The 27942-nt window shown below is 44.8% G+C and overlaps 2 protein-coding genes across 2 annotated transcripts in view; both read left to right on the plus strand.

Annotated features, from left to right (window-relative positions):
- CCPG1 (cell cycle progression 1) overlaps window positions 1-6697 on the plus strand; it is a 49293-nt gene extending 42596 nt beyond the window's left edge. The window contains exons 11-12 of the transcript XR_010475307.1: window positions 2895-3029; window positions 6580-6697. The gene's annotated coding sequence lies outside the window, so the exon portion shown is untranslated. The remainder of the gene's footprint in view (window positions 1-2894; window positions 3030-6579) is intronic.
- Window positions 6580-27585, plus strand: RAB27A (RAB27A, member RAS oncogene family). The gene is made up of 6 exons (XM_021300866.2): window positions 6580-6697; window positions 18853-19025; window positions 21047-21132; window positions 21849-21952; window positions 22710-22833; window positions 25247-27585. Exons 2-6 carry the CDS (start codon window positions 18873-18875, stop codon window positions 25443-25445), a joined length of 666 nt encoding a protein of 221 aa, XP_021156541.1. The 5' UTR covers window positions 6580-6697; window positions 18853-18872; the 3' UTR covers window positions 25446-27585.
- The last annotated feature ends 357 nt before the right edge of the window (window positions 27586-27942 follow it).

Genomic DNA, 27942 nt, shown 5'->3' on the forward strand with positions numbered 1-27942 from the left:
TAAACAGAAAATGTCTTTAAAGGGAAGGTAAATGTAAAATGGAGCGGCTGTCCCGGAACGCGCTGTGGCTGGCCTGTGCGACTTGTCCAGCTGGAGGGTGCCCCTCGTGCAGCTGAACACCCGCAGCGGCCGGCTGGCGCTGGCGGCGTGCAGCTCTGTCCTTTATCCATCCGCCAGTTTTTCGTGAAGTGTGTAGGAACTTCGTATCTTTGCGACCTCTTCCCCTCTGTGAAGGAGTGTTAAAACTGATCCACGGATTCCACTGTTGGGAGGGATGGCAGAGATGACAGAAATTCCATGTTTCTACTCCTCTCTAAGAGGCTTTGTTTCCTTAGGAGACCAGGCTCGGAGCCACGTCCTCGTTTCAGCTTTGTTTTTTGCGTTGCAAATTTGGGGCTTTGCTCCACGGAGTCCCTCTTGCATTTACAGTCTCCAGGGTGGTGTGCTGAGCCGTGTGGTATTTTTCTGCAGCCCAGCATCCCGAGGGACCCTGAGGAACGGGAGCAGTACCATTTTTGTAACTGGGGGTTGCACAGGGAGTTGAATAGGGCCGGTGGAACTCAAAGGACACTTCGGTAGTGTCCTCCAGAACCACCACCTGTAGAAGCCCACCTACTCCTCTTGCACACCCTGAAGGAGACAAGATCAACCAGTCAGGTTAGTTATACTTAACTTTGGGAGTCACCGAACGAATGAAGGAGCTCTAATGTTAACGATGTTCACAGTTTAAGAAATGGTAAAGGTGAAAAACAAGCATCACAGCTGTTTAGTGAGATTTCATGTGCTTCGTTGTATGGAAGATTGAACAGTAATAGAGGACAAAAGGAATACTTTGCTGCAGTCATAAGAGGTATATGTCTATATCTGTCAAACAGGGCAAATAACCAGCTTTTCAACTTTACCTCCTGAGAGCAAATTTAAGGTATGAAGGACACTGTTGTCAGCTGATGAGAAGAGTGAAGGACCGCTTGCCCTGTTAAGTCGATTTACAAAAGATATGGACAGGGTCTTCTTGTGCTGGAAAGAAAACCCAGCTGCGACGAAACCGGAGCTCTGCTGAGATCAGTTTTAAAAAGCGGTGTCTTTTACTTGGCAATGATGTATGGAATCAGGTAGTGCATATCAGTTAAGATTAGGAATGAACATAAATATGAAAGCAACTTTCAAGACTGTATTAATATGAATAGATTGTAAAACATTGAAAATATGCATATGCAGTGCACATGTTCCTTTATGTTGGTACAACAGCTTTCTGTAGAGCTACTGCATTTTTAATTAAAAAAATACACTTAGTCATCAGCCCTTTTAATATGTGGGTAAAGATGGCTGATCTAAAATGAGATTTGTAACTCTCCAGAGACAGATGATTTTGCAGCCCCTGGCTGGAATGCGGGGCGCTGCGTGCGTTGCTGTCTGGGTGCTCTCTTCATGCCATCAGCCGCCCTCTGCGTAAGTTTTACAAAACCCGGAACCCACATAAGCCTCACAGCTGGGGCATGTTGAGTAATTCATCCATCTTTAGGTTAAATGTTCCTGGTTTAAGTACAGATGATGTAATTTGAATAGTGTGAATGTTACCAAAATACCGTTTCCTACATGCAAAAGGATAAATTTGTTCATTTCAGTCAAAATGAATCATCATGTTTGTTCTTACACTAATACATTCTTTTGCCGTTTTAAAGACAGAACTTTTTATTCACCATTTCTTGGTGTCTTAACGCCTTGCACATGGACACTGTATTTTTTTCTACTGTTTTCTTTCTACTGTTTCAGAACTGTAATAAGACAGGACCTGGTTCAGGATTTTGTGGTTTGCTTGCCCTGCCCGTGCGCGGGGGTCGGGAGCAGCGCCCGCGGCTGCTGCCGCGCAGACGGGGTGGTGGAGCCAGAGAGCTCGTGGCCCAGCAGTGTTGGCAGATCAATTAGATCTGCTTGTTTAGGGCAATTTTACCAGTCTTTCCTGAGATACTAATGGGTTCTTCAAATATAAGCAAATTTTATTTTAGGAAACAATTTTTTGATGTTTTTAGTGCAAAAAAAGGTTGACGGAGTTTGGTCTAAAGTTTCCCTAAGTGCCCATTGTTGGGAAGAATTGCTGTCGTTAGGCAGTACATGTTCCATGAAAACAACTTCAATTTTTTTAAAAAATGTGAAGAAACCTGGTAACTCTTGAAGTCAGTCATTGAGAGCCTCTCCTGCAGGGGACTTTTTTAAGAAGTGCTTTCCCATGTAAAATGCTACTGACCTTAAACATACCCATACTTGATCTTTTGCAGTGCTAAATGAAAGCTCTGTCACCACTACTAGAAACTGCCTAGAATGGCTGATAGTTGAAACAACAGAACATGGAAGTTTTACTTTAATCTATAGTATAACTAAATACTTAGCAGATGGGCCTTTTGCGTGGCAGGAAGGTTTACCTGACATACTTCCATTTTAATCACTGAAGGGGTATTTCATGATTTGACGCTGGAAAGTTTGGCTATTACATTTCTGGTGTGAAAGCTGATGCTCAAGTATGGGCTGTCCACCCTTCCTCTTAGAATGATATTGGTGAGAGGCAAGCAGAAAAAAATCAATATAAAGGATTTTGTCTCCTCCTTTCAGATCTTTTTAGTGCTGTCTGGAGGTTTGGCGTGTTGCAGCGTTTACGGACCGCTGCAGCAGTAAGTCCCCCAGCTCTTTCACGTGACAGCTGGTCAGTTTTCCTTTGCAGTGCATCCTGTCATCCCCTCTAATTTTTTCCGGAGTGTCTTTTTGTAAGAAGCTGACTTTCTTCCAAGGAAGCAACAGTAATTCTGTTTTACAGTTGTAGGAATCCGTCTGCACCAATTAATATGTTCATGTTTTTCGCCATTTACTTTTTTCTCATGTTTTCTCTTTGTATTTTGTAGGGTTGCTCTCTCACTGTGAGGTGATTGCTGTATAGCGTGTGCTCTGGCTCTCGTTGAAGCTCTCCGCCGTGCGTCCCAGTCAGTTCACAGGCAGTGTGTCCCGGTGGCTGCTTGTCCCCGCTCTGCAGTTGCCAGGTTTCCTCTTTCGTTGCCTCTAGAGGTTTTGTGGCACGGGTCAGATTTGTGGATGCTGACAAACAAAATTATCCTTGGCTGCCTGCTGATTAGTTGTCATTCCATAGACTTGCAGGTCATCTGTTGAACCCACATGTGAAAACTATGTGTGTTGGTAAGGGCGTGGTGAGCTTTAAATGTGTGTAGGAAAAAGCCATTAACTGAGGAGAGTGCTGAAGAGGAGCCCTCCAAGAGAGCTGGGTAACTGGGGGCGGTGGAGGCAGTTGACATTGCTGTTAGTAACAGCTTTAGGCTTTGAAAATGGAGACGAGTTATTCTGTAGCATTATCTGAGATCACAGAATCCCAGGTCGTCAGGGGTTGAGGGGCCCTGGAAAGCTCACCCAGTGCAATCCCCCATGGAGCAGGAACACCCAGATGAGGTGACACAGGAAGGTGTCCAGGGGGTTGGAATGTCTGCAGAGAGGAGACTGTTGCTAGATCCTCTTCCCCTTATTCTGTCTCCAGTGGCAAATGTCTGAATTCCTGCGAGAACCATGGTCAGACACGTAGCAATCCAGCATTTTCTTCTTGGGGAAGCACCTACTACGGGACAGTTTGGACACTTGCAGATTTTCTCAAGAGCATGGAATGTTTGAAGGCAAATATTCTGATGCTTGTGATGAAGACTGCTCCACACTGTCCACTGTGTTTGACTGTCCTCAAATTTCCTCCTAAATTCTTAGGCCCGTAGAGATCATTTTTACAAGAAGGCCATAAATTCCGTGCATTCAGGTCATCTTGCTCATACAGTCTGTTCATAAAACTTGTTTGTGGAAACAATGGGAAGATTAGCCATTAGCCATTCCTACGTAGACCTGTAGGTTCAAAACTACATTTCACAGTTTCAGGACTTCACTGGAGTAGTTTTGATCCCTTACATAAACTTAGAAAAACGTCCAAGCGCTTGTAACCCCCTGAGATGCGGGTAGTGGGGAGGGGCGGGCTGGCGCTCGGGGCGGGCCGGCTCGGGGCGGGCCGGCTCGGGGGAGGTCGGCTCGGGGCGGGCCGGCTCGGGGGAGGTCGGCTCGGGGCGGGCCGGCTCGGGGCGGGCCGGCTCGGGGGAGGTCGGCTCGGGGGAGGCCGGCTCAGGGCGGGCCGCAGCGGTTCCTGTGCCAGGTCCTGCTGCACCGTTGGCGTTTCCTGCCACCGCAGCAGGGCTGGCCCAGCTGTTTGTGCAGCATTCGCTGAGACCTGCAAATGTGTTTGTTTAAAAACAGAGACTTCAGGTAACCAAACAGTGATGTCCTCCCAGTTTGTAAACTGAGGCCCTCTGGTTTTGGTACTAACTCTGCAGTTTGAAATCAATGTAATTTCAAACTCGGAAAATAAGCTTTGCATCAGTTGTACCTTCCTGCAAAGTCTCACTATTTCAGATAAAACCCTTTCCTGGAAGACGGAAGGGAAAATTAGTTGTTATGCCTCACACCAAGCTGCTAAGAGGAAAGGTAAACAGCCTCATTTTGTCCTGAAATCAAATGCTGAAGTCTGGGAATTATTTATGAGTTGTTTTCCCCTTAAAGATGGCAAAAATCTGGGTGTCAAAGAGCCGGGACTCCATTTGCGTTGCTGGTTGAGAATTCCAGGCAGGCAGTTTGTGTTCAGCCTCCCGGGGCCACGTGCTGCAGGGCCAGCGGGCTTGTTGCCCCGCGCTCCGGCCCCGCCCGCCCGCCCCGCGCTCCGGCCCCGCCCCGCGCTCCGGCCCCGCCCCGCGCTCCGGCCCCGCCCCGCGCTCCGGCCCCGCCCCGCGCTCCGGCCCCGCCCCGCGCTCCGGCCCCGCCCCGCGCTCCGGCCCCGCCCCGCGCTCCGGCCCCGCCCCGCGCTCCGGCCCCGCCCCGCGCTCCGGCCCCGCCCCGCGCTCCGGCCCCGCCCCGCGCTCCGGCCCCGCCCCGCGCTCCGCAGCACGTACCAGAGGTTCGCGGGCGCTTGTGGTCTGAATGTTTCTTCTCAGTAAGCAAATATGGTGTTATCAATCAGGGAAGCATTTAAAGACTGAAAATGTTAATGTTGCTGAAAACTGAACCCTTTTTCATTGCATGTGGGAGCAAAAAAGGGACTTCTGTGTTCTTCTGAAACTGGTGAAATTTATAGAAGATTGGAACAAGCCAAGAATGAGTAGAATTTAAAAAAGTATAACCAGTAACAAAATGTAATGGAAATGGATGTTAGTTAAATCTGGAAAAAAAGCTAAGGCAGGGCACGAGACGTGTCCCAGCACTGGCCGTGTCTGCTGGCTCTGCACAGCTGTTCGCTGGGGAAGGGGCCGAAAGAAGGCCCTTGATTCGCAGGGAGGGAGGGGGGAGAGTTGAGCACTGAAACAAGTGAATCACGGGGCTTGTGGCGTTGTCTTCATTACTGGTAGATTAATACATCAAGGATATGTTAAATGTTACAGCAGGCTGTCTGCAGCACTTCTTAACTTAGAAGACTGGAAAGTAGTCTTAGAAACCTTCTCAATTTCCTTTCTTCTCTGCTTTTGAAACACCATGAGGAAAGAAACTGAGACAAGAAAGGGTTGTGCAAGGGGACCCGTTTTCTGTCAGAGCTCACATCTGCTAAGTCTGACATGGTGAGTGCAAAGCTTGCTTTGCCCTCGCCTGCCCGTGCTCCGCCGCTGGGGTGTCGGTGCCAGGGGATCGTGGTGGCTGCGGGGGCTGTGTCGTTCCTCCCGCCCCGGGACCCAGCAGGGGGACCTGCATCCGGCGAGGGCCGTGGTGCCGACACCAGAGCCATGGATCTTGCCTGCTGGGTGCCTGTGTCAACAGACCGTGGTGAATGGACTCGTCGTTGAGGAGGAGTTGGCTCACATGTTAAATCAGCAACTTTATTTCCTTGAAATTATGTGAATGTTTAAAATGTCTGCATGTATCTCTTAGGACTGGGTGAGGGGGAGGGCTTGCAAATTTAGCTGCGAGGATTCAGAAAGTTTCTGGCAACCTCTTAACTCTGGTCTTCTGTTGGAGCTTGTTGCCTCCAGGAGCGGTTCAGCGCCCCTGCTGCCCCCCCAGATCCTGCCAGCTCCTTCTCACATGGTCTCACTCTGGTGTCTGTGCCAACTTTGTTATTGGAAACTTTTTCTACCATCCCTAAAGGCATAAAATAAAACCAGACTCAAAACTGAAATTCTTGATCAGGTTTTTGGAGCTTTTGGTGCTCACTTTATTTCATTGTAGTACACTACTGTGTTTGCTGTATTTTAATTTTTTGTAATGTAACACACTGCAACTTCCTCCCTTTATGACAAGAAGGAAGGTCAGTGGTTTACACAAAGGCTTAGTGTTTGTTACCTGGTTGAGGGAGATCTAGTTAGCGACGTGGCTTAGTTTTAAAAGGAGGAAAAGAGATCACTTGATCGGGCAGCGAGACCACATGACAAGCAGCTGAGTGTGATTAGGTGGGTAGGGTGGCTGTGCGGGGCTGGCGGCTTTGCATGTCAGTGTGAATTTTAGCGCTATTATTCTGAGCTACAGTATTTTGGCCTTATTTTCTTTCTCTCCTGATACCACTTGTAGATGAGAAATGGCTCTTTTTGCATGACTATGGTATTGAAGAGATCTGAACTGTGTGAGGAGACTCATCACTGAAGTACCCTTGGAAAACTACAGATCCGTTTGCAGCTGTTGAGCATAGGTATGTAAACACTTTCTCTTATTTATTTTTTTCATGGGATTACGTTGTTTTCCTTGAGCTGACAGTCGCTGTGTGCCAACTGTTCCTCTGTTCAGAGCTTTGAAACAGTGTTGCTGTACTTGTGACAAACTGCCTGAAATATTTTGATTTTGAGAGGCAGTTCAGCATTGCTGCATCCTCATGTTCTGGAGGGAAAAGTAAACTTAAAACTGGGAAGTATGCTGGCTTACGTAAAACGCAGGCTTTGGGTTTAAACAGCAAAACTGCAGGTCTGCGGAATATCTTTGGTGGTTGCTTTTCCCAAAGGAGCCAGTCAGATTTAAAGAAACACCCAGGTAAGTTTATCATTAAGATTAAAATAAAAGACCGCAGTGACCAGTGTCTGGATTCAGTAACTCTAAGATGCCCTTTCTGGTCCCAAGTCATCAGCCAACGTTTCCTTCTTTTGTTCTAGTTAGAAGGTAGAACCACCTTTGGTCGTAAAGTGTCCTGCACAAATAACGTTTCATAATACAGAACAAAGTAACTCAGTATTTTTAGATTTTTCTTAGATGTTTTCCCTCTCCATGTATTCCTATGTTCTCATTAACATATAAAGACGTACTTAATGAAACAGTCCTTTAGAATCGTATGGGGGTTTGTTTGTTTATTTGTTTGTTGGTGTTTTGTTTAGTTGGGTCTTTTAACTGGGTTGCTCACTAATGTGGTTATTCTCATGTATACTAAATGTAGTGATGATAAAAGGAATAAAAATGGTGTGTTGCACAGTCTGTTATTTTTATTTAGGAAAAGAAATTGGACTGCTAGGAACCGTGAGAGCTCACCTAGTTCACACGCCTTCAACCGTATAATAATAGTTTCTATCTTAAAATTAATTATGGTGAAGGCGATATGGGGGTGGGATGTTATTACTGTTGGTTTGTGTGTCCTCTGGAAGAAACTCCGGATGATGTGCCCGTCTGACCAGGCCGTTCCTTGCCACCCCAAGCATGGGTTTGTGACCAGGCATCCTTTCCAGCCCGTGTGTTTGCCAGCATTTTTCTAACTGTGGAGCAAAGCTCCCGTTTTGTAGACTGTAAATAACTGAGGAGGAGTTGTTGGGAGAACAGAAACCAGTTTTTTCCTCCACTTCTGTGGGAAGGTCACAAGGCTTTCCCAGGGTTTTAACTGATATCTAGCAGAGAGTACCTTAAGATGATTTTTCTAGTCCTGATCGTCAGCCCTTGACTTGCGCTGATGAGAAAGAAGTGACAAATTCAAAAATGTGGTTAAATAAATGTTTTCTTGTTGTTTCCTTAGAGACATCCTCAGTATATGAAAAAGCTTATGTAAAACTAACTGTTAGGAAGGGTTTTATTAAACATTGGTCCTTGACTTAGTGATTTTTTTTTTCTGAGCTGGATGGATTGGTTGTCATAGTTGCTTCATTGAATACTATTTATAATGGTTCTCAATTATTGCATTATATGTGCGTTTTGAATGTGTGTTATAGAAACAATTTCTAGTACATGTTAGGATAATGATTTCTATTAGCCTAAGTTACTTGAGGATTAGATTTTGATAATGTTGGGATTCTGTTGTATAGAGCAAGCCAATGCTCTAGCATGTGGTGCTGCCTCCTTTACCCTCACCATAGTCCCCGTGGGTTTCAGTATATTTGCTTTTTTCCAGCATGTCTTTCATTTACAACACTATTTTAAATAAAACACCCTAAGGAATTAAGCCTGGTAAAGGCAAAATAGGAATCTAATTCGCCTGGAATTCTTTAAACATGTCACTAAGAATGGCATCAAAGAGAAATAGTGGGGTTTTTCCCTTTAAAAAAAAATCTGAAAAAAAGACCAACAAAAATCTGAAACTTTACAGAATTTAAAGAATGAACTCAAAAAATCTTAAAAGCGTTTAATGGAAAAAGACCTGGAGTATATCCTAGTGGAATGAGGGAAATAAGCTCTAGTCAAAGGGAAGTAGAAATAAGTTTTTAAGGAGAAATTTCTTTGGTCTAAAATATTTGACTTCCTAACTAGGAAATAATATAGCTCCTGCTTCTGAATTTTGTTTAAACACTGTGTCATAGTGGTAAAGTTTCTTTACACAAATTCAGGTTTAATGTTCTATGTTGCAGCTGTTTGTGTAAACAGGAGCAGAACCGGGATCCTGGTGAGGCGGGAGTTCCGTGGGGGAGGACGCGGTGCCTTACGGAGCCTCTCGCTCCGACTCCCGTGGCCGGTGCCGTTGCACGCTCCCGTTTCTTGTGACTCGTGCACAGAAGTGCCGAGTTGAATAGATTCTTTCATATCTACTTAACCTTTATATCCCAGTTTTCAGTTCAGATGTTTGATGCCTTTCTCAGTCATAATGTAGAATGTACAAAATTGCAAATCTCTATAAGAAGTTGGTTTGTCAGTTTGTGTGAGATTTCCAGATTCTTCATAAGGATGCAAAACTTTATACTTAGTGTTAAGTCAGGGAAGCACAGTCTGAATCCACTGTGTCCTTGATGCGTTTTGCTACAGGGAACCTGCATTTCTTGGATCAGTTACGGCAGTCTGACTGGCAATTTATTTTCTTAGAATAACTGTGTTTTTTCTGGAACGGGGTTACAGAGGTGGTGGTTCTGTAAGCCCGCGGCTGCTAAGCCATTTGTTAGCTACAGCAGAAACATTCTGAAGATAGTTTTCATTGAAGGCTTCTGAGGGGAGGGGTAGGAAATGGTCTGTTGCTGTAGGTCAGTCCAAGGGAAAGCTGAGGACACTGTATGTCTGCACGAAATGCCACGGAGGAATTCTGTAGGAAGGCCTGTCCGGCGTGGACTTGTGATTCTCTTTGCTTTCCTTGCAGGGCTCGTGTATGTCTCCGTTACAAGAATTAGTGTAAGAAATTCTAGTGGGCTGTGCCATTTGTCTGAGCAGTCCTTGCTGCATATCAAGATTTAACTGTAATTTGTGCTGTAATATGGGATTCTGATCAGAGCAGTAACATGAAGTATTGGCAACTCACGTTGAAAAACAGCGGGCTTTTTGAATGGCAGCTCCGTGTTGTGCAGTTCAGCCTGCTTAATCGGTGCTGCTTCTGAGTTATCCATTCCCTGAGGCTCTAGAAAAGAAGTTGTGCTGTGACAGGAGCCGAAGCGAACGCTTTGCCGCGGCGGGCGGGGCGTCTGGGCAGGCTGCAGGGCCTCCCTGGACGGCCTGCGCGGTGTTGGTGCGCGCTGCCGTGCTGGAGCTGTTCGGGTGAAAGGTACGGTGACCCGTTCGAAGTACGGGCTTACTTTTCAATTATCGAAAAAAACCCACAAAACCAGGCTGTCGGTTTAGCTTTGCTTTGTTAGAAGAGTTTAAGAGTGATACTTTTGAGACACAAACGTGCTCCAGAATGACTGTCTGTTGCTGTCGCAGATCAAGGTTCCTCCTCCAAGCGTCCGCGATGCCTTGTTCCCTGTTTCCGTTTGGCAGGTGTAGGCAGACGAACTTCTGATGGACATCAGAATCATTGGAAATTTCAGACTCGTATAAGTAATGAGAACTTTTAACTTCCTGAGGAAAAAATACCCAGAACAAAATGTAAGAAATGCTGGATACTGTGTCTCCCTGTTGTTTATTTTTGAACTAAGTCAGGCAACTTGTTCCAAAAATGACAGATCACAATATTATAGAAAAGCAATAATGCTAAAGAACGCTGGCAGCTGGAAAAAAAAAAGCTTTTGTTGCATCTTCCAACCAAACCCCAGAATTATCAGGGAGCAGATTCTACCTGCTATGGAAAACAAGAGGAGCGGGTATTACCCAATACGGAGATGACAAGGTGGATTCGATTCTGCACTGAAATTCCTTGCTGCCTCTCCCCTTTGTACACTTGCCCACATCATGTTAGGTGAGTGAAACAGTCTTATAGTCCCATTTGTATCGTATTTGTGTAGGTTTCACTTTCGTCTAACAGTGACTAGAAAGTATTTTCGGATTGTCTGTTGCCTGACCTTCTCCATAGTCTTTTAATTGACCTAATAATGATAATTTGTTTTTGCTAAATTATTTCCCTCTAATGCAGCGTCTGTCTTGTATCCTTCATAAGCTTGGCAGCGTGACCTTTTGGAGAATCATTATCTGTATTCCAGATATTTGCCCTACAAAACAAGGTGCAAGGCAGCTGAGAACTTTCCTGCCCTGAAGAAGAAAGATATATATATATATATATATATATATTTTTAAAGAAGCTGCAGATATTTTCCTCTGGCTGTTTACAGTGTGTGCTTTAATAGGTTTAAACAAAGAATGTGTATTACAGCCAATCTGAATCATCCATGTAGGCAGAGCATACAATGTAATACTTTATTTAGCATGGGTACGTGCACATGTTTCCCCTGAGATGTTGCTTCATTCGTATTCTACCTGCACATATGAAATTGCTTTTGCCAGTTTTTAGATTTTTTTTTTTTTACCTTTTATTCTGCTTTTTCATATGTCTGCTTGTTCTAGCTGTCTGCTGGCGATTGGTATCTCCAGGAAAACCAAACCATTCCTTAAAGAAATGCTTAATTCTTATGATCCTGTGTGATTCTTATTATCTTCTCCCTTATCCTTCAGTGGCTATTTCTGATAGCAGAAATAGAGGTATATGCTTGTTCCTTGCCCTTCTGGGTCTGGAAGTGTTGCTGCATCGAGTGGGTGGGCAAGCTTCTGGACATGTCCCTCCTTCTATGAATATGACCAGCTTTGTGGGTGAAATGGTGGCTTCTGTGTTTACGGAAAGAGCTGGAAACTGTGTAAATGTATGTAAAACTGTCATTCATAATTCCTTGATGCTGTAAAGAGCAGGGACAGAGTAGCGATGTGTTACAGGTGGCAAGGTCGACCTGAGCCGGGCCCAGAGCAGTCCGCAGTGCCACCTCAGGGAAGGATCTGGGCATCGCTCTCAGTTTCCTGTTTACAAGTTAGTGAAAAACGTGGCCTGTTAACTCGTCAGCCGTTGTGGCTTAATGTATTTGTCAGAGGAGCAGCTGAATGGGTGAGCCAGGAATAAGTTGTATGGAGCCGTTCTTAAAAAAAAAAAAGGCTTTGTTTTTTCCCGGTCTGCTCTGGAGTTTATTCACATGGTACAGGTGTTTGCTACAACTTGAAAGCACCTTCTCGTTCCCAGGAGGCGGACAGGTCCTCTGAGAGAGTTCCACTGTTTTTGTCAGATATTGTTGCAGATTTTTGTTTATCTACAGTATTTGCTTACTATGAAACATGTGAAAATGTCAGAAACTCATGAGGGGACAGAGATGGTACTGTGCTTTTTGCAGAGAAGCGATCCTTCCCCGTGGGTGAGGTTGGAGCATCACCTACAACGCTCCTGCTTTTATTTTCCTTTTTTTTCCAGTGCATGCTGTCTTTCATTCCTTTATGTAACTGAGCCGTTCTTTGAAATTCAGCCTCCTTTTCGTTGCTTTGGTTATGCTGAAATGCAGATGTAGCTGCAAAACTAACTGTTGTTTCCCCTCCCGGCTTCTCCGTTCCCAGTTTCCCTTGGTTTTCTGGAAATGGAATCCAGAATCTGCTGTTGCCTGCCTGGCGTGTTGCGCAAGGTTCTCTCACCGCAGCTGCAGACCTGTTGCTTCACTTGCCGCTTTTGTGCCCCGTTTCTGGGGGTGACCGTGATGTTATGCCTGGCAGCTCCCGTTACAGCTCATTCTCAGGGTGCTTTGTGTGCCTGTCAGTTCTTTGTGCTCTGCAGGATTCTGCAGTTCCAGCAGTGCTGACAGTGTCCTGGAGATCCTTCAGCTGAGACAGAAGTGACATCAGCGTTTCGAAGCTAAAGCCTTGCAGCCCCTTTTTTTGCATGTATTTTTTCAGACTCCTATATGTATCCTGAGCACCCTTAGAATGACTTAGATCCTCCCAAGAAAGAGACAATCCTTAGACACTGATCCTGTAGTTCCTTAGAATTCCTGTATAGTTGAAACTACAGAGGTCATAGCTGAAACTTGTCAAGTAAAGCAATTGAGAGTAACCAAAAGATAAATACTCAGAGCAACTGAATCTCTTCCTCTCATTTGTAACAGGAAGGGTTATTTTCCATCTTGTTATGTTACAGAAGAGTCCCAGAAGTTGCAGAAAGGGTTATTTTGGCCAAAATTAAAGCAAGCCAGGTCGTGTATTTTCTTAAGAAAAAAATAGTGCAGCTCACCATATTTCAGTGAAGTGTTTATTTCTTAACTCTTCCCCCAGCACAGCAGTTACTTGAGTCTACTAAAATAAAGTTACCATAATTTGTTTATGTTACGTTTGTACGTGTCTGGCCGCCTTTAGCCAAAGGCATTTCCGATGAAGTGTTGGCTGGGCAGGGCGCTGTTTCGAGGCCCGGTCCCCTGTTTCCGCGGAGCCGGCGAGTCTCTGGCGTGACCGGTTGTGCGAGCGCGCGGGTGCCCCCGGGCCCTCGAGCAGGGCGAGGCCGCTGGTTGCGCTTCGCCCGCGCGGGGCAGGAGCGCCGTTGTTGCTTTGCTGCAGCGTGATGAGGGTGCCGGTGTGACAGGATTAGCGAACCAGCTCCTTTGAGGTCCGCGTCACTTCCTCAGTGCCTCTGCTTTAACAGATCAACTGCCATGGAAGACAGCTCTTGAAGTCGTTTAAGTCTGTGTAGTGCCTGTGTGAGAAACTTTTATGTATGAATTTACTTGCACTTAAAGAATGATCAGACCTGCAGAAATGCATTATTACCGTGTACTGGTATTTACACATTCTCCATCAAGAGATCCGCAGTATCTTCCTGTTCTGTCTGTGTGGGATTTGGACTCCTCTCAATGCCCGTGTCAGCTCTTCAATCATAAGCATGCAGCCTTAACTGCTTTTTAGGAAGAAACCCGTGTTTGGGGAAATGTTCATTGGAGAGAATTTTTGAACTTGAAATAGTGTTGGCTTTTTCCTGGTGTATTTACAAATATGACATGATTATAATGTGATGAAATGCTGTGGTATATTAAAATATTAATTAATTATTGGTCTAATATCTGTGTTTTGGTAAATTTGTATTATCATGTCTCTCTGTAGTTGTGTAGTGTATCCTACCATGTTAGTCACTGGCCTTATGGCCAGTTTGGAACAATGTAATTGTATTAAGGTGAGTGATTTAGCAGATAGTTTACATCTGCTCCTAGGTAGGTCATGCACAAATGTATTCTGAAATGCTGTTTGCCTGTAGGAATAAATGGGATGTGAACTGTGTAATTGCTTCCCAGTTGTGCTGTCAGTCGGCACCCTCCTTAGGCACGGGGACACGAGGCACAGCGCTGTGTCTGAGACCCGTGGCCAGGAGTGCCAACGGCTGACACGTAAGCCTCTTGGCTGCGTGCTGGAGAGGTGGCGCTAGGAAAACACTCCTGCTGGAAGTGCTGTCTCCCGTGTGCCCTAACTATTCCTTTAGCAGAGTTGGGGTAAGTGGTATACTTTAGACTGATGTGCTTGAGGACTGTGCGATTGAGAGCATGTTCAGATTTCCTGAATTTTACGCTCTGTGCGTGCGTGTACACGTTTTTATTTGCAGCTCAATGCTTTTTGTTTGTTTGGTTTGGCTTGTGTTTTCAGTTATTCGTCTCTCTGTGCCTTCTACCTTTTTCCATTTCCTCTCCATCGGCTCTGTAGCGACACAGGAGTTGCATGTTTTGTGTAAAGCCAGTTCAGGAAGCATGTTCCCTGTTCCCAGACTGCACCGGGGAAATCCTACAAGCCAAGCCATTTTCTTTGATTTCTCCAGGTGCAACACTGCCGTACTCCTCAATGTTTCATCACACAATAGGGCTGTGATATTTGTGTCCTGGAGGCAAAAATATGAGCCTGTTAATGTGAAAGTGACTTGGACTAGGAAATCCACTGGACGAGAGCAGCCCTGGCTTTGCAGAGCATCCCTTCTCGGCACGCCGCGACCTGGCCCTGCGGACGGGGCGGCCCCAGAGCGGCAGCTGTACGGGCACAGCTGGCGTGATGGCTCTGGGGGTCCTGCCGGCAATGGGCAGGGCCAGTGGAGTTTCCCAGCACTTGAGCACGTCCCCTGTCCGTCCGCCTCCTTGATGAGGCGCAAAGCCAGAGCTGAATGGGATTTACGGAGGAGTTTAGAGAAGGCAAAACCCTGGCGGGCTTGATGTAGAGCCTAAAACTGTCCATCAGTGAAATTTTTCAGTCAAGGAGCTCTTACTCTTAGAAGCAAGATTTGGGAATGATCATTCCAAAATGAATTCAGATTTTTTTTTTGTTTGTATTTTGGTGACCTGATGAATTATAATTGTATCATCAATTTTCTCAGATTCTTCCTTTTCTACCTCCCGCTCTCCTGATAATATGGGGAATAGAAATGTGGAGGGAAGGACTGGAAGGTGTGAAGCTATAAAGCCCAATTTAAAAAAATAAAAAAAATTTAAAAAGGCAAAATTGGAAGGAAAAAATGGCATGGATTTTTAGTAACAGGGCTATGACTTTTAGGAACCGCAGAGCAGTTTTTGCTATGAATATACTTTGCTGGGTAGATATTCTTACATCTGTTGCGTGGAGCTGGATGTATCTGGGCACTAGGACTGCAGGCCTTGGAAGCAGAGGGTGGAGATCACTTCTTAAATATTTGTACAGGGAGGAGGACATGGCTGGAAACTGCTATGGAAATAGCTCTTTGCATGTCTCCAAGGACAGGTTAACTGTGCAGGGTTTCACAAGAACCACTCCCTGGAGATATTTGAATAATAGATTGACATTATGGGGCGCAGTGAGAGGTGTGTGCATTTCAAAAGCCTAAGGATAAAATTTCCTTCTCAAGCAAGTTACTTAGAAGGCATTTAATGCCCTTCCTGTGAAGGGTTCCTAGTCCTCTATTAGTCATTGCAAATTGTTTTTGTTACCGGCCATATGGAAAATTGAGGTTTAAGTGGTCTGAATGATGTGGCGTGTTTGTCCAAACAGATGCTCTACGAATCTGATGTGACACTAAGAATGCCTTTGCATTTTACTTCCCCAAGGTCTACCCTTGACCTCCGTTAACCAGAGCTTTCCCCAGCTCTGCCCAACAGCTTCTTTACAGCTCCCAGTAAGAGCCCGAGCGCCCTTTCTTCCCCCTCCGTAAAGTCTTGCACAAGGCACCTGACAAATTAGCTTTCTTACAACATAAATTAGAAGTGACTATGTGGCACTATCGTTTGTATCTGTTATTAAAAGTATGTTCTATGTACATCTAGCTAGCTAACAGAATACCAACAAGGCAAATACTTCTGTACAGGTGGGACAGCACAGTAAAAGACATGAAGCTAGCTTGTCTTTATATAATATACTGGCCCTATGATTTGCATTTGAGCCTTTGTAAGCAACAATTAATGTAGGGGTATTGAGGCTGAAAGAACATATACTTGAGTAGAGAGGGAGCTTACACAGCCCTTTGCCCTTGGTGACCACCTGAGGGCAAAAACCCCACGTTATATGAGATGGAAGTCTAAATCAAATCCTGTCTTTAGTTAAAACCACCTTGCTTGCTTTTTGAAGTGTTTTCCCCTTTCTTCTAGTTCATTTCAATGAAAAGACGTTATAGACCTACGAGCTAGGCTATCTGATTGTACTCTTTTTTCCTTCTCCAAAGGGGAGAAGGAACAAAAACCCCTTTTGCTGGTCTGTGTGAGCATCTCTAATAGAACAGGGCTTTTAATTTCTTCTAGAATGTTCTTATGTCAGTGTGTGGGTGCCTGTTCAACTTGCTGACTTGAATATGCTGTTCTTTCAGACCTGTGTGGCAGATGCGGGCCTGCAGTTGTTACTTATGTGAAAAGCTCACTGGTAACTATTACTGCAGGGCTTTTTGTGTGTGTCAGTCTTTTACTCTGCTGCAAAACTTTGTATTAAAACACACTAGTGGAAAGTGGATTAGGTGGCCGTGGCGTGGCAGTGAGTGTGAACTCTGTCACCTAAAAGCCCCTTCTTGTTCCGCTGTCATGGGTGGCACAATGTCAAATAGCCTGGGCTGGGAAGGGAGACTTCCCGCTGGGGCGGGCGGGGAGTGCCAGGCTCTGTCTGCTGCCTGCCCCGCGGGGGCGGCCGGGTGCGGGTCCGGCTCTGTCTGCTGCCTGCCCCGCGGGGGCGGGCGGGCGCGGGTGCGGCGCTGTCTGCTGCCTGCCCAGTGCGGGGCGGCCGGGCGCGGGTCCGGCGCTGTCTGCTGCCTGCCCAGTGCGGGGCGGCCGGGCGCGGGTCCGACGCTGTCTGCTGCCTGCCCAGTGCGGGGCGGCCGGGCGCGGGTCCGGCGCTGTCTGCTGCCTGCCCCGCGGGGGCGGCCGGGCGCGGGTCCGGCTCTGTCTGCTGCCTGCCCCGCGGGGGCGGCCGGGCGCGGGTCCGGCGCTGTCTGCTGCCTGCCCAGTGCGGGGCGGCCGGGCGCGGGTCCGGCGCTGTCTGCTGCCTGCCCCGCGGGGGCGGCCGGGCGCGGGTCCGGCTCTGTCTGCTGCCTGCCCCGCGGGGGCGGCCGGGCGCGGGTCCGGCGCTGTCTGCTGCCTGCCCAGTGCGGGGCGGCCGGGCGCGGGTGCGGCGCTGTCTGCTGCCTGCCCAGTGCGGGGCGGCCGGGCGCGGGTCCGGCGCTGTCTGCTGCCTGCCCAGTGCGGGGCGGCCGGGCGCGGGTCCGGCTCTGTCTGCTGCCTGCCCAGTGCGGGGCGGCCGGGCGCGGGTGCGGCGCTGTCTGCTGCCTGCCCAGTGCGGGGCGGCCGGGCGCGGGTGCGGCGCTGTCTGCTGCCTGCCCAGTGCGGGGCGGCCGGGCGCGGGTGCGGCGCTGTCTGCTGCCTGCCCAGTGCGGGGCGGCCGGGCGCGGGTCCGGCGCTGTGCCGCTGGCCGCAGCGCAGCGGGGCTGGGCTGGCTGACCGCAGTCCTGTCTTCTGCCCAGAGCGGTGCTGACACGCGGCTGGAACCCCAGACGTAGTTATGGGTTTAGCGTGATGGTAGCGACTGAGTGACTTGACATGCGGACTTTGTTACAAACCTCAAGCTGTGAGTTGATATTCAAGAATTGATTGGTGTTTTGCCACTGCTTCAGTGTTTGACTTGAAATTAATAATTTTATCTAGTTCAAGCTACAAATAGTTCCAAAAATACTTATTTACAGTTGAAACAGCAGATTTTATTTTTAAAAAGAAATTATTTTATTCCATCATCTGTCTTATTTTTTGGTATTTGTTTCCCTCCGTCATAAGAGGTAATTTAATGCCAGTTTCATGTTGCCTTTAGAATGGTTGTTTTAGGCTTGTCTTTTAATGTTCAGGTCTTCGAACACAACATAAGGCAGCTCTCTGCTGGTGTTTGTGGGGGAGGGAGGCTCGGCAGCTCCTCAACAGGAAAGTGCTGGTGTACTTTATCAGTCCTTCTGGTGCCAGTGATTCCTGTTACACGCTCTGGCCGTTACTGCACCTCGGTCAGACTGTATCTAATATGGTTATTCTTTTCAAAGGCACAAAGAGGATGAAGAGACGTTTCTGAAATGTGTACAGGCCATGGGAAGATGTGTGTGGTGTTTAATGGCAATTCGGGATCAATATTTAGTTTAAATGATTAACTAGCGTAATGATAAACGCTTTAAAAACTTTGAAAATTGGTCCTCTAAACAAACCAAACCAAATAACAACGATGAAATGCTGCTTGGTTATTTTTCCTTCTCACATGAAAAAACTTTCAAGACTGAAAAATGGCTATTAACAGAAAATTATTGCCATTTTTATTTAAATATAGTGAGCAGTCTGGAAGGGGTTTTTTTGCATATGTTAATAATGTCACAGTGAATGTGAGGTCAAAATGGCATTTCTGGTACATTTAAGTAGCTTTTTCCAGCTTCCATGCAAATTCAAACCACTTCTGCGGTTCATGTTCCAGGTGTCTTGGATACTTTGACTGCATTTTCAGTCTTTCCTGAAGAAGTTAAAATTGTGTTGCTTTCTCTTTCTAGTAAAAGGGATATAATAAAATTAACTGTGTACTTTTTTGGTCACAGCTGAATTTGATATTGATAATTGGCATAATTAAGGGTTTAATGTGAAACCAGTGTTAAGGAGTACAGAACTGGTTCCACTGCTGGATGCTTTGTAGTTCAAGTAGTGCTTTGTCTTTTAAACATGTGTCAAAAGGAGCCTTGGCGGAGTCGTTGACAAACTAATCCCTTGTGCCTTGCTTTCGCAGGTGTCTCCTGAATTCTCACTATGTCTGACGGGGACTATGATTACCTCATAAAATTTCTAGCACTTGGTGATTCTGGAGTAGGAAAGACCAGCCTTCTTTACCAATATACGGATGGCAAATTTAATTCCAAATTTATCACAACAGTGGGCATTGACTTTCGGGAAAAGAGAGTGGTGAGTTTTCACAGCCAGTGTGCTGCTTTAAAATGGTGTCTGTCTTGGTGGTGGGCAGAATCTGTTTTTTGTGAACCTGCCAATCCCGATGTCTGGGCATGCCGTCAGTCGTTACTGTGCACTTCATCCTGTGACGAGGAAGCGATCTCATTGTGCTTGGTCATTTTTGTCAGTGTTGTCACCCCATTTCTCCCCAAGTTGAAGTAAGAAGAGCTGATTCTAAGCAAACACATTTTAGTGCTCAGCAAGTGTTGATGAGCGTGTCTGCTCTGTGGGTTGTGCACATGGTCCCTGGAGTGGCACTTGTATTGTTGAACCCCCTCCATGAGGAAGGTTTTGCTTTTTGTGAACTGAAATAGCTAGTGGGCAAAGACTGCAATGTTAATTCTAAAACCACTTTAAAACATGTGAATGAAATGGATAGATGTGACATGGAGCTGATCTGCCTTCCTAAGCAGTTACTACTACCTGAGAAGAATTGTGAAAAATAAGGTTATCTATATAGATTTTTTTTTTTTTTTTTAAACTCCTGAATTGTTATTGAATTATTGGCAAATGTGCTTTTGGTAAGAAGCTGAGCACTGCATTGTGATAGCAAATTAGATGCTCGTCCTTACTGCATTGAAAAACGGATCTGGCACAAGTCTTTCTTCGTTCTTATGCAGAGGTATTGAAGGCCTTTCGGTGTAGTCTGGTGGTTTCCCACGAGCCCGGGTGCTGTCGTGGGCGTTGTGCAGACTGGCTTTTGGTGGGTCACGTGCACCGCGGGAGTGCAAGGAGTGAGTGTCTGGTCAAATGCAGACCGGTCTCTTGAATAAGTTAGTTTCCCTTTTGTGGGATAGTAACCACGGTAGGTTTACTTGATCAGCATATTTCGTAACTCAGGATGAGGTATAGGTGTCATAACCTGGATCACATAATCCACAAATACAGCAAATTTATGTGTCTCTAAAGATGCGTTTGTACTTCTGGTAACCTTGGGCACAACAGCAGTTGACGGTAGAGGAGATGACCCAACATGAAGTGAACAAGAAACGCATCTCTTTTTATCTGATCCTACCAAAGCTAACAGATGCCCTTATTTATATTTTCAGGCTGAGTAAACTCTTCAGCTTTTACTGTTATCATCCAGTTTCTGCTTTTTAACCTACGATAGGATGAGATCTGCCCTCAGCTCTTCTTTTCAGCAATCTTTTGGCCGCTAAGAGTACATTCTGCTTCCTAATGCAATTCTGTTAGTAGTACAAATATATTGCCATATTGCTTGATTTGTTTCTTTCTTTCTTATATTTCAATTTGAACTCAGTACAAGATAATAACAAAAAACCAAACCAAACAAAAAACCAACCAAACAAGAACCCCAAAAAAACAACAAACGAACAAAAAAAGAACAAAAACACAAGAGGTTCCACTTAAATTTGAGAAGCAACTTGTTGTGGGTGAGGGTGGCAGAGCCTGGCCCAGGCTGCCCAGGGGGTTGTGGAGTCTCCTTCTGTGCAGACATTCCAACCCGCCTGGACACCTTCCTGTGTAACCTCATCTGGGTGTTCCTGCTCCATGGGGGATTGACCTGGATGAGCTTTCCAGGGCCCTTCAACCCCTGACACTCTGGGGTTCTGTGAAAAACCACAATCAAACAAAAAAAACAAACCAGACAAACAAAAAATAAAGGCAAAAACCCCAAACAAACACAAAACCAACACCAAACCAACCAGAAAATCAGAATATGAGAATTAAGCTAAAGAAACTTACTGGTCACTCTGGATATCTGTTTGGAGCCCATAGTCTATTTTATACAGTTCTCCAGTTTCACTCTTATTTTTCAATATTCAATTGGATGCAAAATTAAAGTGCAACCCCTATTACTTTTGTCTTGCAGAGCGGAAGGATTGAGTTGTAGTTGGGATCTTTGCATTGTCAGTGCTACTTCTGCTGCTTTTAATAACTTCAAATGTCATTTATTTTGTGTCCTATGGAGGCTGGACTGCTACCACTCAGTCTTGCAAGTTTACCTTTTACAGGTGTACAGGCCCAATGGGCCAGACGGTGTTGGTGGCAGAGGACAGAGGATCCACCTCCAGCTCTGGGACACCGCCGGGCAGGAAAGGTACGCGTCACCCCGCTCAGCAAGTGAGGCCGTTGTCATCAAGCTCGATGCAAATGGAACAGAGGACATGAATTCTCTTTATTGATTGGTACCTTTTAGTTGCATGACTCAAGATGGGAAAGTGCTCTTACTTTGACGTTAACAGTGATGGAAATAACATTAAGACTATAAGTGTTGCTTTTTGTCTTTTGGAAACTTTCAATTTGTTTTTTCATTGTCAATGCATATAGATGCATTTTAAGCTTTTATTTTTTCACTTTTCCTTAAATTTCTGAAAATATGTTGAGGTCTTGGGAAAGTCAGACAAGTGAAGTTACTTCAAAGGATTCTCTTCTGTTTGTCTGTCAGAAAGACCAGCACCCTATTGGTTGATAGTCTTAAAATCAAGACCTGATGTGTAGGGGACAAATTTCTGTTCAAAATGTGAATTTATTCTTAATTTCTGAATGTTGATCAAGTAATGCTTTATAGTAGAAGACTGTGTCTAAAGCTGTCACGCTCGAGTGAGATGTCTCCGTGACTTCCTTAGGCCTTTCTTAGACCACAGTTATTTCAGCTATTCTTGTCATGCATTTCCTACTTCAGCAAAACAATTACGATGAATTTTTCATTGTAATTAATTCAGTCTTAATTGACCCCAGTTTCATGACTGTATGGAATTATATTTTCCAAGTAACTTGTCAGATGAGCCAACTAATTTCACTTTGCTGGTCTAGGTTTCGTAGCTTGACAACAGCTTTCTTCAGAGATGCCATGGGGTTTCTTCTGCTCTTCGATCTGACGAATGAGCAAAGCTTTCTAAATGTCAGGAACTGGATAAGTATGGCATTTCTCTATTTTTTTCCTGTTTTCTTTCTTTCTTTGCATGGGTGCAGAGGGGACTATGCTTGTAAATATGGAGTCTCGCTGAGAAATAGAACTGAAAGTACTGATTTTCATAGCTCTCTCAGTAAAATGAAGTCAATGTTGCATTCATAATTGTTATAGCTGCTAGCGGTGGCTTCTGGTGCTTACCTGAAATTCAGCTTTGCCTACTGAACGTGAATCTTAACCTACATAAGAGCAGGCTGAGAGAACAGCATATCCCTGGCTCTGATGATACTCAGTAATTCGGGTGTGTGGAAAGCCTACCTAAAACTCTATTTCAACTCACCTGAAGCTTTGTCAGCAAAACTCAATGGAAGGCAAATGTTACTAGGCTTGTGTATCTAGGCAAAGGTGTTCCTGAACTGCGTCGTCCATCAGGAGAGGGAAGTATGTCCTTTCCTGGCAGCTCACTGGGATACTTGGTGAGCATAACTCCTTAAGCTGCAGGTGCACAACGTCTGTGCTAATTTTGCCAGGCTTCTGCTCCCCGGGCTGGTTCCCTGGGTACACGGTAGTGGGCGTCCACCTGTTCTCTGGCTCCTCAGTGCAATAGCAGAAGTCCTGTGAGACAGCAGAGAACATACTTGTTTTCTGCTTTTCAGAGAGTTGTTTTCCTGAAGGACTTAGTGTCCTCCGAAATGTGGTAGTGTTCTTCATGAGCTTCGTGTGTGACAGTAGGTGGTGACCCGTGTTCGCATTGTTGCTGTTAGGTCAGCTACAAATGCATGCATATTGTGAAAACCCTGACATTGTGTTATGTGGAAACAAGAGTGATCTGGAAGACCAAAGAATGGTGAAAGAAGACGAGGCTAAGGAACTTGCAGAAAAATATGGGTAAGTAACTTTCTTTCAGTTATTGCTATGTTTAAGGCAGAATGAAATGCTTTTTGTAATGCTTTTTCCGTATGCTGAAGGGTTATTGTGAGAATCAGAGTGCTTAACTGGCCAGATGATGTCTTTTTTTCTGTCCGAGATTAATGTTTTCTGCATTGCCAAAAAATTCATACTTAGTATTGCAATAATCTTGCACTGGAGATTGCTTAATCTTCTCATCTCCTTGGCAGGGAACAAGGTAAATTTCAGACATTCTGGAAAAGAGGTGGAATTGAACTGGAGAGGCAGGTGAAAGATGGAGGTCTAATCTTTTGTGCTTGCCTGCGCTGAGGCTTTCCATGGGGCACAGAACACCCGGGTCTCTTATGCAGTGAAATCAAAAAGAGCATTTGGTGAGGTGATCAGTGTCACACCAGCTTTTAGGGAAAGCAAAAATAATACCAAGCAGTGACATCCTGATTTACAAGCTGAGTGGTTTACAGAATTTGGTGGTAGGGTAGCTGTTGTCTCTGGCATGGCCCGAGTTTCTTTGAGAGCCTCGGGACTCGTGCACCAGCGTTGGGAGCGTCTGCGTACCGAGTGCTGGGTTCCCACAGAGAGCAGTGCTGGTCCAGACCACGGTTCCCCAGTTCTCTGCCCGCTCCCCGTTCAATCTTCCATCAGCTGCTCGAACAGTTTTGTTAGGACTGTACCTTAGGTGAATTCTTAGTGACTTGACCTCAGAGGGGTCAGCTGTGTTTTCTTGCAGGCATCTGCAATCTTTCCAGCATGTGAACTTGATTCCTTCTCAATTGAAAACTGAATGAGATTGTGTGCTCCAACCAGTAATCCGCATTCAGTCTGGAGAAACAGATCAGAGCTGGTCCAAAGTGAAGCCCACAGAGCACGTATAGGGTGAACACTAGGTCCTCAGTGCTTCTGCGGGTCTAGTCCTGTCGGTGCCGTGCCATTTCCTATCGCATTGTTACAAATTACTTTTCCCCAGCCTTGAAGAGTCATTGGAGGCAAATCAGAGACAATCTATCCATTAGAAACAAATGGGTTTAGTGCAATATTATCTCTTTTTCCTTCTCCTGTCAAAATGCTTGTTTGAGGTCCGTGGCACACAGAAAACAGCAAGTACCTAGGATACTGTAACCAGCTGCTTGCGAAGGAGCAAAATCTTTTAAACAGCAGCAGATGGCATGTGACCATTTCTTAAAAATTCGAAAGAGATCTCTTTGCATGAAATGTTTATCTTAGTGGCTGAAAATGCCAACTCCATTTAGGAACAGGGAGCTAGAAGCCAAGGTTATAGATGATATCCGATCTGTAGGCAGTTAAACGTGCTCTGCCCGGCAGGGCGGGACAGGACGGCTGCTGGGAGTCACCGCTGAGGGGGGACGAGACAAATCCTGCTGCAATAAGTGTGAGATAGTGAATATCCTCTTCCTGTAGAAAGGGCTTGTACTGGTGATACATTTTGAAAATTATTGCAGGAGACCTACACACTGAGGCAGTAAGGTGATATTTGTGACCACTCATTGAATCTTGTAAGTTAAGTAAGAAACACTCAAGAAATTATGAAGTGGTGATATCAGTCACTTCAGGAGTAACACTAATGTGGCCACTCCAGCACCACTCTGTAGGGAGCACTCGAGTGCAGAAGGTCAAAGCTGACAGACCCGCTACTGAAACATCCTATGCCACAACAATAATGAAAACCAGCAATGCACAGGGTGTTCCAGTTTGAAATCACTGCTGCTTTGAAATTGGGTCCGTCCTTCTGAAACACCCTGTATTTTCAATACCAAGGTGCCCAGAAATACGTTAGTGGAGACGTAGGTTGTCTAAGCACTGAGGCAGATAGATAGATACGTTTGTTTTTTTTGTTTTTGTTTGGTTTTTTTTTAATGTAAATGTTTTATAGTTGAGGTGTCGACAGAAGAAACAGTCACCTTGTGTGGTAGGAGAACCGCGTGAGGAGTCCTGACGGCCTTGCCTGCGGGGGAACGTCCATACCGGTGTTCTCTCCCTTGCAGTGACGCCCCAGCTGATGCAGATAGAAATCAGTAACGCGAGCGCTTATGCACACAAGGCCATATAAAGTAATTGCATTTCTTGTGGGGAACAGAGCTGAAAAAAACAGACCTCAGAAGCATAACTTGGGGAGCTCGGGCTGACCAGTGTCTCTGTAAGTGATGGGTAGACCCCGTGATGTAAATTAAAGCTTATCCTTCCGCGCTACCTACAGAGTCAGCCGTTTCATTAATTTACTTTGCATTGCAGACCACTGACCGCTTAGTGTCTCTGTGCTATGCAGTAGCAGTAACAGCACTTGTGACTCCTAAGTATGTGGCAGTAATCGTGTATCGTTTTTTCTCCTGTGAATATAAACTGTGTGATGTAAGTTTGTGGGTTTTGTCTTCTGCAGAATACCGTATTTTGAAACCAGTGCAGCTAATGGGAATAACGTAAGCAAAGCCATTGAAACTCTGCTTGACCTCATTATGAAGCGCATGGAACGGTGTGTGGATAAATCCTGGATCCCAGAAGGGGTGGTGCGCTCCAATGGGCACAGCTCTACAGAACAACTGAATGAGGAGCAAGAAAAAGGCAAATGCAGCTGTTAAGTCAGTTACAATTAAGATTAATGTATGCGCTAAGTTATAGTACAGTTGCAGTTCAGCTGTTCAACTCATGGACAAATCACATTGTGTAGTTCTTCAATGATAATTTGGTGTAGCACCAAATCTTCCTCTACTTATCTGCTTTAAAGGGAAGGAGAGGAATTTTCACTACCAAATTTATAAACCTCTTCCTGTGTGGGCGGTGAGAAGGGGTTGGCTCCTGAATGGAAGGATTCTTAGTTGCCCTTTGAAGGCTCCGTTAACTACACAGACGAGGCATTTAGATTAGATACCGTGACAGCTCTCGGTCTCTGCCAACAGCAAGCTTACCAACATGGTTCTTGGTTTGAAGAGAAACATTTAGTAATTTTATCAGTCAGTAACAATCCTAAAGAGCAAATCCTATGTTTTCCACAAAAGCCTGAGAGTAGCTTTTCCTTGCTCTCTCAAACCATTGGCTTTTAGTGATGAAAACCCAAAGAAAGCTATTCTATATAGAAGAAAAAACTCCAGAAAAGCCTGGGCTGCATATGTAGAGCACTTTGGGTATGTCATGAAATCGAACATGTGAACTACAACTGTACTATGTAAAATATATTCAACACAGCCTCTGGGACCTCCTGACGTCATCTGAATTTCTAGAACATGCACACACATATTTTATATGTAAATGGCATAACTGTGCATCTGCTGTTATGTTTCTTTTGTATTACCACTCATGTTTTAACAGGAATGTGGAGCAACCTAGATCACAGCAGAATTTCATGAGAGCTGGTGCTTTGCACTGAATTTGTTTTACCACACACAGATTTGGAAAGTTTCTTCAAATTTGAATTGAAAAATGAGTTATGATTGTGTTCTGGTGAGATGCAGCTGAGATACTAGTCCTGTCTAGATCAGTATTTCTATAAATTTATAATGCTTATTTTATTCTGCCAGCCTTTCTGTCCTGTACATCTTGGCTATCGTATATTCATTTACGGCTTGTTCATTTCCTTTACGTTGCGTTTAAAAACGAAGAGAGTTGCTTTTCTTTTTCCCCTCCTACAGATCACATAAATGCCAATTTTGGTTTCAGTGGATCATGTTACTTTTTGATCATTTTATTTATTCATGCAACTTAAGGAACAATCAGTATTTTTGGGGTCTTTTTCCCAGCCTGATTTATAAGAAGTGCCTACCAAACGGTTTCCTACCCTGCAAAGTATTGCCAGTTAAAGTCCTAACGTGCCAGACTGAGTCTTGTAACAGACCTTCCGCAGCAGTTTGTTCACGAAACTCCAAAGCTATTCCTTATTTAGAAATGATGTATTTATTTATTTAAACGCTCTAGCTCCTGCAGCTTCAGGCAAACATCGATACCAGTTGTGAACATGAATTCACAGCATAACAAATGGTTTTTTAAGGACAAAAAATGTTTCTAGAATAGGAGCTAATAAAAAAGTATATATGTTTGACGTAGCCTCTGGTTATTAATAATGCAAGAATAAGTGTTAAAACCTGGTTCTTAAAATATTTTATAAAGTAAGGCATTGTTCTTTAACACACGCAACATGTAATATTAGATTTTTATCAGAGCCTACACAGGATATTTTAAAAGTGCAATATAATTTGCCTGCGTTGGGACTAGGACAGAGATTAAAGCAATTTATATTAAATGACTGTAGAGGTTTTTTTCTGCTATACGATACCAAGGTTCTAAAATGCTTGTGGACCAGAGTTACTGCAGTTTAACTCCAAGTGCCTTTTGATTTTAGCATCGTGTTTCTGACCAGTAGAACGTCCAACTCTACTGTAGGACGCAATACATTTTAATGTACTTCAGTGTCTGAGTTTCTTCTGCTGTAACTCTGCTTTTCAGAGGGCTGCAGGGGAACTTCGTCAGGCATTAACTTTACTGGGAGTTTGTGTGCTTATAGCTCCATCCAGGTCCTGGAAACAGTAAGGATTGTTGCAACCAGCTACTGAGCTAAGTGACTACTGAAATGGTGTAAAAATATTTCCTTTTGAATACTTATGTTTAGATTGGATATTAAATATTGAGTATTAAATGCCAAAACTGTCATTTTTGTGTCACACGTATTATATGTAATTATTTATAAGGAGAGTCTACATTAAATTGCTTTGATGACAGGCTTTGAAATGTGCCATAAGATTTATGTGTTAGAATTATTCTGTGACAAAACTTTGGTTCCTTTTTGAGCTCTCATGAGAAATAATGGTAAATGTTTCTTGTCAGTGAATTACTTTATTCTTACTAGTCTAGCACTGTTTTTAAAAAACAAAGAAGAATTCTCATGTGATGAGAAACTGTCATTTCAAGTAAAGTTATTTCCATCCAGTGTCGAACAAAAAATGTTAATCTGTAATGACCAAAGTTTGGGATTTCCCTTATGGTGCTTATACGAAATAGTTAAACATTCCTGATCTGAACCTTGCCAGCATTTGTTGAACTGAATTGGAGCATTTACTGTTGTCTCAGTTCAGTATCAGCTGTGTC

This window comes from Columba livia, chromosome 11 (assembly GCF_036013475.1).
Source record: "Columba livia isolate bColLiv1 breed racing homer chromosome 11, bColLiv1.pat.W.v2, whole genome shotgun sequence".
Lineage (NCBI taxonomy): Eukaryota > Metazoa > Chordata > Aves > Columbiformes > Columbidae > Columba > Columba livia.

What these genes read in the sequence shown, in the direction of transcription:
- RAB27A (XM_021300866.2), top strand. Translation starts at nt 18,873, where the DNA reads ATGTCTGACGGGGACTATGATTACCTCATAAAATTTCTAGCACTTGGT. An exon ending in ACTTTCGGGAAAAGAGAGTG is followed by an intron (nt 19,026 to 21,046) that starts GTGAGTTTTCAC and finishes TACCTTTTACAG; the next exon opens with GTGTACAGGCCCAATGGGCC. An exon ending in GAACTTGCAGAAAAATATGG is followed by an intron (nt 22,834 to 25,246) that starts GTAAGTAACTTT and finishes TGTCTTCTGCAG; the next exon opens with AATACCGTATTTTGAAACCA.